The 14,291-nt window shown below is 44.7% G+C and overlaps 1 protein-coding gene across 6 annotated transcripts in view; it reads left to right on the top strand.

Annotated features, from left to right (window-relative positions):
* Positions 1-14,291, top strand: part of ntng1a (netrin g1a) — a 79,762-nt gene that overhangs the window by 33,964 nt on the left and 31,507 nt on the right. For all 6 annotated transcript variants that reach the window (XR_007399850.1, XM_049026472.1, XM_049026462.1 and 3 more), the window contains exon 3: positions 1,718-2,361. Coding sequence is in view for 5 of the 6 variants with exons in the window: in XM_049026472.1 (XP_048882429.1) it covers positions 1,718-2,361 (644 nt within the window). In the remaining variant the exon portion in view is untranslated. The remainder of the gene's footprint in view (positions 1-1,717; positions 2,362-14,291) is intronic.

The raw sequence follows: 14,291 nt of genomic DNA, 5'->3' as shown, positions 1-14,291 counted from the left end.
ACATTTCCGTTGATCCCAAGTGGCTTGCAGGAGGAACAGAGAGGATATCGATCTTTATAAGGCTCTGTTTTGTTGTTAAATGTTACCATCTAAAACTCTAATGAAAAGGACTAAATCTGCTCAGTTTGTGCTGAATAATTCGGCACTGGAGTGAAGCCACTGGCCATGTCTGTCTGAGGTGAATGTTTTGGGGTATTTCGTGAAGGGTGCTGCTCTTGTTGATGTTGCTCTGGGCTGGCGTGGTACGCGTCTCTTTTCTCTGTGCATTGAAATAAATCAAACCCCGTTACTGGCTGTCAGGCTCCTGCATCCACTGGCTCCCTCACCACCTTCCACCAAGGGACATTCACTAGAGTCATGGAGAAATTCAGCAACAATAGATGCTTCTTTCACAGCTTGGGGGGGGGGGGGGCAGCATAACTAGCTGCAGAGATGGCAGTGTGTATATTTCCTAATACTGTATGTCTTTATTTAATTTTGGAATGAAGGGGTAAGTTGACGAGGTTATTCGGCAACACCAGCCTGACATCTTGGCTCTCCTGGGGGAGCGGGGCTGTTTCACTCTGTTTTCGGGCACCCCCCAGCAGGCGGTAAAGAGAGGAGACCGGGACCTCTGAGGGGAGCATTGATGGACTTTGTAGGGCAGGAATTCAGAGGAGCGTTTTTGTGTGTGTGTGTGCGTGTGTGTTTAAAGGGCGACATTGATGTTCTCGTTGAGACAACTGGTGGAGCCGCGCTGAGCTCCGATCCAATCCTTCTTTCCTACAAATTGCATGGAGGGATAAAAGCAGCATGTCTCTCCTCCCCTCTGTCCCTCATTCCCCCTATACCTCCCGGCATCACAGCCCTCAGCACCACCTCCTTAGACACCGTCACCTCCTCCCTAATCGAGGACTTGATTTGCTTGCCCTGAGAAATTGGGGTGGGTGATGGCTTATTTCTGAGCTACTCCCCTCAGCCAGGAGAGACATGGATTGAGCCCCAGAGACCATCAGAGCAATTCGGCAGAGTGTAATGACTGGTAAAACTGTGAAAATGTTTAAATAATGACATCATGCCAGGAGGACTCACTAAACCTACGGTGCACCAAGGACAAAACTCCGCGAAGGTCGCATCCTTCTCTTGAGAAAGTAGTAGTTTTATATTTATCTTTGCCCCAAATGTCTATAAAAGCAAACACGGGTCAGAACAGGAATTGGCCAGATGAAAGTCGGCCAGAGACGGGCTGTCTTAAAAACCGATTACTGCTGAGGAAGGTGAGGGCTTAGAAGTCTTCTGGACAAGATGTCGTCCGTCGCGTTTTTTAGCCTGTCCTTCGACTTTTAACGCACCCGGCTGCTTCCCCTGTGCCTCTCTATGCTGTAGTTTTACTGAAGGAGGAGCTGGTGAGCAACTGAAGTTACAAAAGCAGTTCCGTTAGTAATGATCTGAGCTCCTTTGCTGTTCGTGTGGAGTGAAAAAAACTGCAGGTTAGGACAGCTGTCAAGTGTCATAATGATAAAGATAATTCTAGCTTAATGAGCACATTTATAATAGCATTCATAATCCCAGCATGGTGATCAAGGTATTTATATTCAGTCTAACATTGTCTGTCCTTTATTTCAACACCACTTCCTTTTGTTTAATAATCAGTGCCCGTGTAACAGTGTTGTCATATTTTAATTTAGAGAATAGCCTGTTTTAATGTGCTGCCTCTCTGCTTTCCCTCTTTTTTCAGGAAAACCCTTACATGTGTAATAATGAGTGCGACGCCATCACAAAGGAGCTGGCGCACCCCCCAGAACTGATGTTTGACTTTGAAGGTCGCAACCCCACAACGTTCTGGCAGTCGACCTCTTGGAGGAAATACCCGAAGCCATTGTTGGTCAACATCACCCTCTCCTGGAACAAAACCATTGAGCTGACAGACGACATCGTCATAACGTTCGAGTCTGGCCGCCCGGAGCAAATGGTCCTGGAGAAGTCTCTCGATTATGGCCGAACTTGGCAGCCCTACCAGTTTTATGCCACAGACTGCTTGGATGCCTTCACCATGGAGCCCAGGACGGCGCAGGATCTGACCCAGCACACCCTTCTGGACGTTATCTGCACAGAGGAATACTCAAGGGGATACGTGTGGAAGTATGACAAGACAGTACGCTTTGAGATCAAAGACAGACTCGCCCTGTTCGCCGGACCTCGTCTGCACAATATGGCTTCCTTGTATGGACAGCTTGACACGACAAAAAACCTGAGGGACTTCTTTACCATCACTGACCTCCGAATCAAACTGCTGCGACCTGCCACAGGCGCTACCATGGTGGATGAGAACAACCTGTCCCGATACTTCTATGCTATTTCTGACATCAAAGTTCAGGGAAGGTAAGATCTTATCAGGGAATTTCTCCTTTGTCATCCTGGAAGAAGCGCTTTTTCAGAACCTGAGTGTTTTTGAGAACCTGAGTAATACCTCCATAATGCATTATAATGATCAGTATAATAATAAAGCCTTACAGCATCTTCTATTGACAGTCATAAGGGATTATGGTGTTGATTATAATATAATGAAGCTCTCATCTATAATGCACTGTAGTTACCTTCATAAAGCACTTATGTAAGTCGCTCTGGCTAAGGGCGTCTGCCAAATCATGTAAATGTAAATGTAAATGCATTATAATGGTCAGTATAAGAATTAAGGATGCTTTGTACTGCATTATGAGGGTATTTATAGTGCATTATAGTGGAGAGCTCCATAATAAACATAGCTATAATGTTTTATGCCTTATTCTAAGTATTTATATGCATGTTGATAATGCTTTATGAATGCATTATAATGTGGTATGCATGTGTTCATAGATTCTTATAGACATGGTATTCATAGAAAGAGTTCCATATGCATATGATGTATCACTCAATTGCCGTATCACTCAATGTAGGTGAAATTGTCACCTAAATACACTAGAGCCACTTTCCATTGCACTTTTCAGTTCATGAATTCAGTTCTTTTTATTGTGATTCCTTATTATAGTGTTTTCCCTACCATTATATCAGGGGGGCGCTCCACCCCCCCAACAGCACCCCCCTCCCCTTGAAGGTCAAGTTAATTTAATTTAATTTTATATACAGCGCCAGATCACAACAGAAGTCATTTAAGGTTACCTTTCCTATAGAACAGGTCTATACATTGTCCTTTTATCAAACAAACTAAATAGCCTTATGTTATTTATCTTATTTACACAACAGCTTGTCATTTTTCTCTCTACACGGTCACTTGTTTACAGTTCTCCTCTGCTCACTGTATCGCGCATGGCGGAGCTCTGCCCCAATGTGCTCGCACACAGACACATGCGCGCACACACAGGTGAGCACGCACACGCAGGTGAGCACGGTCCCACCAGCAGACAGAGAGCGCGTGTCGGAAAATATGTCGCGTCAGCCACCTGGAAAGCAGACAAAAATATCAGCATTTTTTTGACTGCTGTCATTAAACACATGAGCACCATGAATCCTGTCGGTGTCCATCTGCGCACCCCCCCCCCCCCCCAAAGATGTAAACCTAGGGGAAACACTGTTATAGAAAATGGTCAAAGACAATTTACCACACAATTTCTGCAATAAGACACAGTCATATTGTCGGTAATAGTTTCAGATGCTAATGCCAACGTAAATGTTTTGATTCATAATTTGAAAAGTGACGCATATATAAGTTACTTGTAGGTTCATCTTGTACTTTTACTGGTTTGTTCCCTTCATTTCAAGACTCATCTAGTTCTTTCACATTTAACATTAGTGAATATTATCATGATTATAGGAGACTAACCAAGCAGCACATGGCAAGAACTCAAGTGACTAAAGTGAAATCCAAGTCCTTTTAAATGAAATGGTTGAAATGGTTCAGTTTACAAACCCTGTCATAGTGTCCCTCCTGACATGGATTAGGTGGCCATCCTACTTGCAGTACACAAGGCCAGTAGGATCAAGTGATATGATCAAGTGATCTGCAGATAGCTACTGTAAGTAGAATCCTTACACTTATGTCTTTTAACAAAAAGATCCTGTATTCCTGTATTGTACAAATTTTTCAATGTATTTGCTGAACATAATCTTCTGTTGCATCAAATACACTGTACCATGGAGTCCCCCCAATTACCCTCTGATGTATGAGGTCTCAAACTGCTGGCAAAATAGATGTTTTAGCCTGTGAGTGTGAAGATGCAGTTTCTTTAGTGGAGATAATTATGTTTTATGCTTTCACATGCCGCTCACTTAATAGGCCTTAAGAGAAACTATAAAATGAGCAATAATTTGCTGGTTTTTATTGTAGTTGTCAGATGTTCAGACCACAATAACCCAAATTACAACTTACATTATAAAACTGGACCTTGTTCTGGTTTTATGCAGAAGGTGATGGTGTGTCTAATGGCAGAGATACCACTGTTCCGCAGCAATAACATGGAAATATTAGGGGAACCACCAATGTTAACTGGTGTTTAAACCATTAAACTTCTTGGCAATCAAACAGAAATACATCTATATAATCAAAAAGATTTGAACAGTTCTGTGTTCATTTCATGGGCATAAATACCAATAAAACACACCCACCAAAAACAATTCCGTTAGATTTTGGCATTGTCAGCGTGAAAGGTCAACAAAAATCTACATAATTGGATTTTATTAATATTGAATGACCAAACCTAACTGGAAGTGACAGACCATCAATGATATGAATTAAGGCCAACGGAGAAGCTGTAGTATGAAGACTGTACAAGGCCGGGTCCTGCAACATACAGATTTAGCATGAGTACTAGGAGGTCTACCACTGTAGCATATAGGTTTAGCAAAGAATGTTTGGACATCCATAGCTATAGCACTCAGATTTAGCATGAGTGCTAGGAAGTCTACAGCTGTAGCATACAGATTTAGCATGAGTGCTAGGAGGTCTACCACTGTAGCATACAGGTTTAGCATAGAATGCTTGGACATCTATAGCTGTAGCATTCAGATTTAGCATGAGTGCTAGGAGGTCTACAGCTGTACTGTAGCATACAGATTTAGCATGAGTGCTAGGAGGTCTACAGCTTTAGCGTACAGATTTAGCATGAGTACTAGGAGGTCTACCACTGTAGCATATAGGTTTAGCATAGAATGTTTGGACATCCATGGCTATAGCACTCAGATTTAGCATGAGTGCTAGGAAGTATACAGCTGTAGCATACAGATTTAGCATGAGTGCTAGGAGGTCTACAGCTGTACTGTAGCATACAGATTTAGCATGACTGCTAGGAGGTCTAACACTGTAGCATACAGGTTTAGCATAGAATGCTTGGACATCTATAGCTGTAGCATTCAGATTTAGCACGAGTGCTAGGAGGTCTACAGCTGTAGCATACAGATTTAGCATGAGTGCTAGGAGATCTATAGTTGTAAGCATACAGATTTAGCATGAGTGCTAGGAGCTCTACAGCCATAGCATACAAATTTAGCATGAGTGCTAGGAGGTCTACAGCTGTAGCATACAGATTTAGCATGAGTGCTAGGAGATCTATAGTTGTAAGCATACAGATTTAGCATGAGTGCTAGGAGCTCTACAGCCATAGCATACAAATTTAGCATGAGTGCTAGGAGGTCTACAGCTGTAGCATACAGATATAGCATGAGTGCTAGGAGATCTATAGTTGTAAGCATACAGATTTAGCATGAGTGCTAGGAGCTCTACAGCCATAGCATACAAATTTAGCATAAGTGCTAGGAGGTCTACAGCTGTAGCATACAGATTTAGCATGAGTGCTAGGAGGTCTATAGTTGTAAGCATAGAGATTTAGCATGAGTGCTAGGAGCTCTACAGCCATAGCATACAAATTTAGCATAAGTGCTAGGATGTCTATAGCTGTTGCATACAGATTTAGCATGAGTGCTAGGAGGTCTATAGTTGTAGCATAATTTTAGCATGAGAGCTAGAAGGTCTACAACTGTAACATGCAGTTTTAGCATAGAGTGATATGAATGAAATGTAAAAGTATAGTTGGGTTTAATACTTCTCTGCAACATGAAAGATAAGATAAAGGGAATATAAAATAAGTGTTCTGTCCTTTATTTGGCCTTGGTGCATGATTGTGATTAAGTAATTATTTTATACGGTTCTGTCAGTGGGACACTGGTGTTAATGTTTATCCGTCTTTTAAAGACATTAACTGCTTGTTATTCACTGGTTGGACGTTTTCACAGTAGTTAGGAGTTCCCAGACACTTCTGTCTGATAAAGTCGCCTTTCGGTCCTCAATCCGATCCTGCTAAGGACTGAAGCAGCTGAAGCCATTTTTATCGTTAATCTTATTTTACTCGTCCAGGTTCCTTTCCGACTGTTCATGGAGCAAGTTTGTAATATATTGTGATAGAAAACTGCTTACGGAAGAGAGACAACAGACACGGACTCTGCGAGTTCACTTCCACACATCCAGTCACACAAAATACGTAGAAGACAAAGGAGGCGTGGTTTAAACGCAAATGTCACTCAGGAATCTATTACAAAGTTGTTGCAGCTGTTTTAGAGGTTTCTGTTGTGTTGTATCCGTGCATCTGGTCCACGTTTTTATGAGGAGGATCAAACCACACAAAGTAAATGTGCGGAAATGGCTGGTTTTAGATGACCGTGTCGTGGTGATAGCAGCATATATCTTAACGAATTGGAATAAAAACAGAAGGAGCAAAGTCTTCAAACTGATTTGTCCCTAAAAATCTATATGTTTGCGGGGATGCAAAAAAGAGCAGCATTATTTTTCCACATGCTGCATTTGGACGCGCGCGGCGACTCCACGCTTTAATTAATGAATTTGTTTTCCCCTTGCGATTCGATCGATGGAGAATAATTGGGGGGGGGGGCTCACGATCACAGATGTACGTTCCCTCTAACACCACCGACACAGCGCAGACGTGCGCGGCACCCCTCCGCCAGGCGCTCACCCGCTATCCACATCGTCATTTCATGCTTCGGAGCGCAGCCTCTCTGCTTCATTACTTTTTATCGCTGCGAAAACCCGAGTCTAATTTAATTTACAGCCACCGGAGAGTAATAACATAAAATCAATGCCAAGAAGATTATATTTCACTGTTAAAATTGCTTAAGACAGAATCGAGCTTTGGCTTTGTATAATGGGAAAAAAATATTTATTAAAGTTCAAAAACTGAGATAATAACGAGGTTAAAGATTTACATCGTATGCATACGTAAAGCTTTATCACTGAAACGCCTAGACATTTCCCCATAGATACTGAGGGTGGTTCACAGAATTCTATTTTAGGGATTTTATGATTTGATGGGATTTACCTGAGCAGCATGCCGAACACTGGAATGCGGTAACACATGCTGATGGTGGTGTTGGTGCTCATGAGTTACAGAGAAGCGCCTCCCCATGGCAGCGTAATATGGCTCAAAAGACATTAGCATGAGCGTCAGATCCAGATGCATCAATTCATTAAAAGCCGTTAATAGCAAAGTGATAAGATCAGAATGATAAAATGATTATAATATGTTTTAATAACTTCTTGGCCGTTCTGGCAGTAGTTTCTTTTTATTTTATTTTTCAGTGTATTTTCCTCCCTAGAATATGAACTTAAATAATTCAGCCCTGGCTTATTGCACTGAGCTCAGGATAAGAAATAAGAAATTAAGAACCATTTCTGTTTTTGAAGATGGAGCCCAGTTACTAGTCTGACTGATCTTAGACTATGGAGTCCCGCTAATAGTCTGACTGAAGTTAGAATTATAGAGTATCCTACCACATGTATACTTGGTAAATATTCTTTCAATATGCTTTCATTGACCAACCAGTTATTACAAAGAGTATGGAGAATGTGAGTAGTGTGGCCCTTTCTCCATGTAGATGGCTTAGATTTAAGATTTGGAGGTCAGTGTTGACACACCACAGTGCAAATGTTTCCTCTGCAGCCTGGGGAGGTACCTTGTCAGGCAGGGATTCGAACCAGCAATCTTGTAATCACAAGTGCACTTCCCTAACCATTTGGCCACTACCGTCCCATTAAAACTCTCCCCCATTAGGAACAATGAAGCTCATTGACTGATGGCGATATGATTAATTGTTGGATCCCAGTCCTGACCGCTTTGTCAGAATGACCTGGACAGTCTCTTCATTTACGGTGGCCTTTTGTTTTTTGCAGTCGTACTGGGATTGGATAATCCATTAGTGCTAATTCATTGTGCTTTTTTTAACTCATTGAAGTCGTACGTCACACCTCGTTCTCCATCTGTAAACACTCAATGACATCCCTTTGTGTAGCCAGTTCCATTAGGTTTGTCATGCTCTGATGCATATCAGGCTGGTATGTAATCATTAGATCAGTGTATGTGAAAACCATTAATGCCAGCAGAAAGCAACCACGGCGTGACTTACAGTAGCATGATGAATCTACTTGTTTCAGAATAAATCTCTGAATGAAAATCACACTTTCTACGTTCCCATCTAGTCCATAAAGAACTGAGTCCCTGAGTTTTAAGTAGCATGGCAAGCCGTAAATCACGCTCGCTGAGACCTTTATTTATTTTTTCTCATAACGTTTCGTATGATCCCTCATCCTGTAATTCTCACTGTTCAGTCTCCCTTTGCATCTGGACCAAATCAGGGCATTTGTGTCACAGTAGTTACTGGGAAATTATACCTTACTATTAAAATTCTTATTTTATGTAACTGCATACTTGGCTGATTCCGGCACTTCATTGATCACTCCGTCTCCGTGTTTTCTGAAAATAGAAAACCGTTTTCTCATGTTGTATTAGTTGCGGAAATGGTCTCATTTTAGCCAGTGGCTTAAATAATGCTTTAAGCATCATTGATATTCCACAAATCCAGGAGGAGAAAGTCACACTTCTGTCATGACAAGGTACTAAATTCACCCTTAAAATGGTACCTCACTCTTGGGGAAGTTGACTCAGCCACCCTGAAAGATTTACTTTTTCCCCCAGAGCACAGTGGGAGATCATCGGTCCTGGGGATTATGGATTTGCTTCCATGATGAATGGTATTCTGCTAGTCAATCTGGCTCAGCACCAATGTCACAAATCTCAGAAGACATGTCCAGGTGTTGTCAGTTTCATCTACATTGCCATCTCAGATGCCGACCTTGACGCTGTGGTGACTCTGGAGCACTGACTGCTTTGCCTCGAACCAAATGATCACGTCCAACATGGGGGGCCCACGATTTACTCTGTGCCATTCACCTTCCTAAAGACTCCTTATGACATCAGTGATGTTATCACTTTATGCTTTTTTTTCCCTGTGACTCACACTCCGATTCACACTTTAACTTGCACTGTGCCTCGAGCTGTGACTCGTACTGTGACTCACACTTTTACTTGCACTGTGAGTCGCTCAGGGTGGCTTTTCCAGATGGATGCGGTCCCCCCTCCTGCCCGTGTGCCTCTCTGTGTTTTCATTGTCACTGTCTGCCAACACATTCCCAGCTTAAGTGACCGTATTCACGAACGTAATAAATACCACAAATTCCTTCCTCGGCTAGCTGGTGGCGCTAGACTCCGCAGCACGATATGGAGCAGCGTGCCTCTTTGCGCTCATCCGTGAGTAACGTCCTGGCGCTAAGCGCCCAGCCCTCCCGTTATCCTCCACCGGCAGTCGCGTGTCACGTATCGTCACATTTCCTGCCAGTCACTGCTCAGCTCGCCTGTATAATTAGTCTCATTAGGCACTTTGCTTTTTGGTAAATAACACACAGGCGTCTTGAGGGTCTGTGGTAGATATAAATCCCCCCCAAGGCAAAATTATAGGCATGGATATCAAAGCGACCCGTTGCCAAGATAAACTCTCTTTTTTGTAAAGGCACCCTTTCTGTGAGAAGCATGACGGAAGCGTGAGCTCCCATCCCTCGTGTGACTGTTCTTACTGCACCAAGAAGAGGTTGTCAGTGCCCGAGTGGCAGTTAAGCATGGTTAGATGGTAAAGAGGCTCATTTGCTGTAAGAAACACAGTGATGTCACTCACTACTTACTGCTTCAGTGATGACGCTGGATTCCATGGTCACCACCGAGAGCGTGAAGGTGTCTTCGCGGATCCGAAGTCCATGGCCTTTAAGCATGGGACTGTGACCACATATGCGACCAACCAAAACCACATCAGCACAGTAACCCGAGACAGCAAGTTCCGCTGGTGACCGGCTGTGTCAAGCATTTCATTTAGAAGGCAAATAGGAACAGGCTGAATGCCATGATAATGATGATGTGTTCCTGATATTTTTTTGTATTTCCGGAAAGCCCTGCAGGTTTGTGGTTATTACTAAGTGAGATGGAAATGTTATTCCAAGATGAATTATTTTGTGTTCAAATGAATAAGAAAATTGCTTACAAGCATGGGAGTGATAAATTGGGGCAAACAAGAAGAATGCAGCCCTTGCAAGCCTCTTAATGTACCTTGATAGTGGGAGTGGAGCCCGCAGGATCCGTGAGACGCTGTTATGAATGAGAGCGCGAGTCACACGCTATGTGAGATTCGCACCATTTGGTCTGTAAACAGTGGCAATAATCAGCCCGAGACATAAATAAGAAACACATACAGTATGTTTATGTGAGACGGTGGGTCTTGTGAATGCAGTTTGTTTCTATGGTGATAATCAGCCTTGGAGGTAAATAAGAAACACATAGAATATGTTTATGCGAGACAGGGTCTCGTATGAATGTGGTATGTATCCATGGCGATAATCAGCCCAGGAGGTAAATAAGAAACGCATGCAGAATGCTTGTGTGAAACGGGGGCTTGTGTGAATGTGGCACATATCCATCGTGATAATCAGCCTGGAGGTAAATAAGAAACACATACAGTATGTTTATGGGATGTGTGGGATTGTGTGAATGTGGTATGTATCCATGGTGATAAGCCATTGGCCAGCCTTCTCGAGACCTCGCAAAGCTCTTTCCTGTCACATGTTAATTAGCTCACCTGTCACTGGCCCATTCCCGCCTCATGGCTGCCAGCCTCATGTCAGGGTGTTAGGGATGTCCGAAATTAGGCCGGAGCACCGCTTTGACCATGTGGGAGAAGTGTTTACCCAAACAGTGAATTTAAGAGGCATTTGGCTGTGCAGATGCATCAATGGGCAGTTTGCACGTTTTCCTCTTTGAGCAACGGGATGCTGGATGCCCACAAGTCCTCGGTGTGGCAACAGGCTCAGCCCAGAAGCACCCGCATGTCTTGGAAATTCTCTGATGGATTCAGAGCTTTAATCATCACATCAGAAGCCCCGCTCCCCGGCCTGAACCAGCCAGCCAATCAATTCCCTGAATATATAAACGTAACACGGGTCTCCAGAGAACTCTGCTTTTTTAGGATGAGGGAAGGTGCAGCCGCGTGTCGCGGTTTTCACACTGCAGTCTCATTGGCAGTACACTTCAGGGTCACAGCAGCCCATGGGCCTATGGGTGGGGATTTAACACCCTGCACACATAAGGTGTGATGACGGCACCCTTAGATGTGAGGTGTGCTCCTTTCAATTCGATCCAGCCAGGATGTCATCGGGGAAGGGGCTGCCAGCCCTTTTCTCTGCCAGCTGCATGCGGCCCTTAAGCTCCCAGGTACCCAGGGAAGGCAACCCTAGTCCTGCACAGTCAACCCACGGAAGATGTTATGTATGGGTATCAGGCAGAAGACCTCTGTAATGCGTGGGTATCAGGGGGAGGGCTGCTGTAATGCGTGGGTATCGGGGGGAGGGCCGCTGTAATGCGTGGGTATCGGGGGGAGGGGCGCTGTAATGCGTGGGTATCAGGCTGAGGGCCGCTGTAATGCGTGGGTATCAGGCTGAGGGCCGCTGTAATGCGTGGGTATCAGGCTGAGGGCCGCTGTAATGCGTGGGTATCAGGGGGAGGGCTGCTGTAATGCGTGGGTATCAGGCTGAGGGCCGCTGTAATGCGTGGGTATCAGGGGGAGGGCCGCTGTAATGCGTGGGTATCAGGGGGAGGGCCGCTGTAATGCGTGGGTATCAGGGGGAGGGCTGCTGTAATGCGTGGGTATCAGGGGGAGGGCCGCTGTAATGCGTGGGTATCAGGGGGAGGGCCGCTGTAATGCGTGGGTATCAGGGGGAGGGCTGCTGTAATGCGTGGGTATCAGGGGGAGGGCCGCTGTAATGCGTGGGTATCGGGGAGGGCTGATGTAATGCGTAGGTATCGGGGAGGGCTGCTGTCATGCGTGGGTATCAGGGGGAGGGCCGCTGTAATGCGTGGGTATCGGGGAGGGCTGATGTAATGCGTAGGTATCGGGGAGGGCTGCTGTCATGCGTGGGTATCGGGGAGGGCCGCTGTAATGCGTGGGTATCGGGGAGGGCTGCTATCATGCGTGGGTATCGGGCAGAGGGCTGCTATCATGCGTGGGTATCGGGCAGAGGGCTGCTATCATGCGTGGGTATCGGGCAGAGGGCTGCTGTCATGCATGGGTATCGGGCAGAGGGCTGCTGTCATGCATGGGTATCGGGCAGAGGGCTGCTGTCATGCATGGGTATCGGGCAGAGGGCTGCTATCATGCGTGGGTATCGGGCAGACTGCTGCTGTAATGCGTGGGTATCAGAGGGAGGGCTGCTGTCATGCGTGGGTATCGGGCAGAGGGCTGCTATCATGCGTGGGTATCGGGCAGAGGGCTGCTGTCATGCGTGGGTATCGGGCAGAGGGCTGCTGTAATGCGTGGGTATCAGAGGGAGGGCTGCTGTCATGCGTGGGTATCGGGCAGAGGGCTGCTATCATGCGTGGGTATCGGGCAGACTGCTGCTGTAATGCGTGGGTATCAGAGGGAGGGCTGCTGTCATGTGTGGGTATCAGAGGGAGGGCTGCTGTCATGTGTGGGTATCAGAGGGAGGGCTGCTGTCATGTGTGGGTATCGGGCAGAGGGCTGCTGTCATGCATGGGTATCGGGCAGAGGGCTGCTGTAATGCGTGGGTATCAGGCAGAGGGCTGCTTTCATGTGTGGGTATCGGGGGAGGGCTGCTGTCATGCATGGGTATCGGGCAGAGGGCTGCTTTCATGTGTGGATATCAGGCAGAGGTGTTGCTGTAGCATCAGTTCTGTCTGACACCATCTCTGGCTCACATTTAGCAGGAACTTTATTTTTGCATGTTTCTTGTTTTCTATTTTTGAATTAATGTGGTTCTATGTTTTTCTTATGGATACGTCAGCCTGCCCCAGACTAGAGGGGAGGTTAACCCCAGAGATCATTAAGTGCTAGATCTATGCGAGACTGGCAAACAGCCCTGTCTCTGTAATAACTGCTCCTCGGTCCTCTCCCACAGGACAGAGAGACGTCTTTGTGACATGCTTGCTTATTCCGTACCTTCCGCCTTCAGGAGCCCCAGAGTGGCACCTGTGACTTCCACTCGCTCTTATCAAATTGACAGGATGCATTTATTGATGGTGTCATCAATACTTGAACTATGTAACCAAGAGCATTAATTTTTGCATCCTGTAATTCCGCAGTTTACAGCTCAGAGTGTAAATTCAGTCAAAAAGAGGCTGTAAGTAATTCATCGATTTGTCTAGGAAGGTGCAGAGCTGCCCTGTCCTGAAACATTTCTCACTCCTCTTCTTCCATGAATGTAAAAGAGAATTTCAGATAATGGTTCCTTACTGGCTTGGTGGTCTAGCTTCGGAGAAACACTGCTCCAGACCTCAGACAGACATACTCTCCTTAAGGGTATTTTGATGTAAATTTTATATTGCAGTTCCCCCTCTTTGATATCTAAAAGACTGGATTATATAATCAGGGTTAATTATTGCGTTTTGTTAAAACGTTGGGTTCCACTTTATAATATCTATATGTATAACTGTTGTAATTGTTTATAGTTGTTTACAAATGATTTACAGTGTTACAAGCTAATTAATAAGCTGTTTATAAACCATTCATAAACAGTTTATAATGGAAGTCGTATTGTAAACTAATACCAAATGTTGTAATTACAATAAGGATTGCTGGATTTATGTCTGTATTTCAATGGTTGCATGTCACAGGTTCCATTATGAAAATGTGCAATTATTTTCTAACCTGTCATTTGGAGGAATATACATTGATGCATTATTCTGGCTTGCTAGACAAAACATATTTCTATAAACCAACATATAACCCTAACAAGGAAGCCAGTATGTATGTAATGAGGAAGCCTGTTTGTCTTAAAACAAAGTCTTGATAAAAATTCAGAATGGATGCAACACAAGTAACACAGAACAAATCCTTTGACCGTCTGGTAAGGAAAACGCAGCAGAGGGACATGCAGGTTTTTACTGCTCTCCCAGCTATAGCTACCTCACAGTAATATC

Source organism: Brienomyrus brachyistius, chromosome 1 (genome assembly GCF_023856365.1).
Source record: "Brienomyrus brachyistius isolate T26 chromosome 1, BBRACH_0.4, whole genome shotgun sequence".
NCBI classification, from domain to species: domain Eukaryota; kingdom Metazoa; phylum Chordata; class Actinopteri; order Osteoglossiformes; family Mormyridae; genus Brienomyrus; species Brienomyrus brachyistius.
This window is presented reverse-complemented; position numbering and strand designations above follow the sequence as displayed.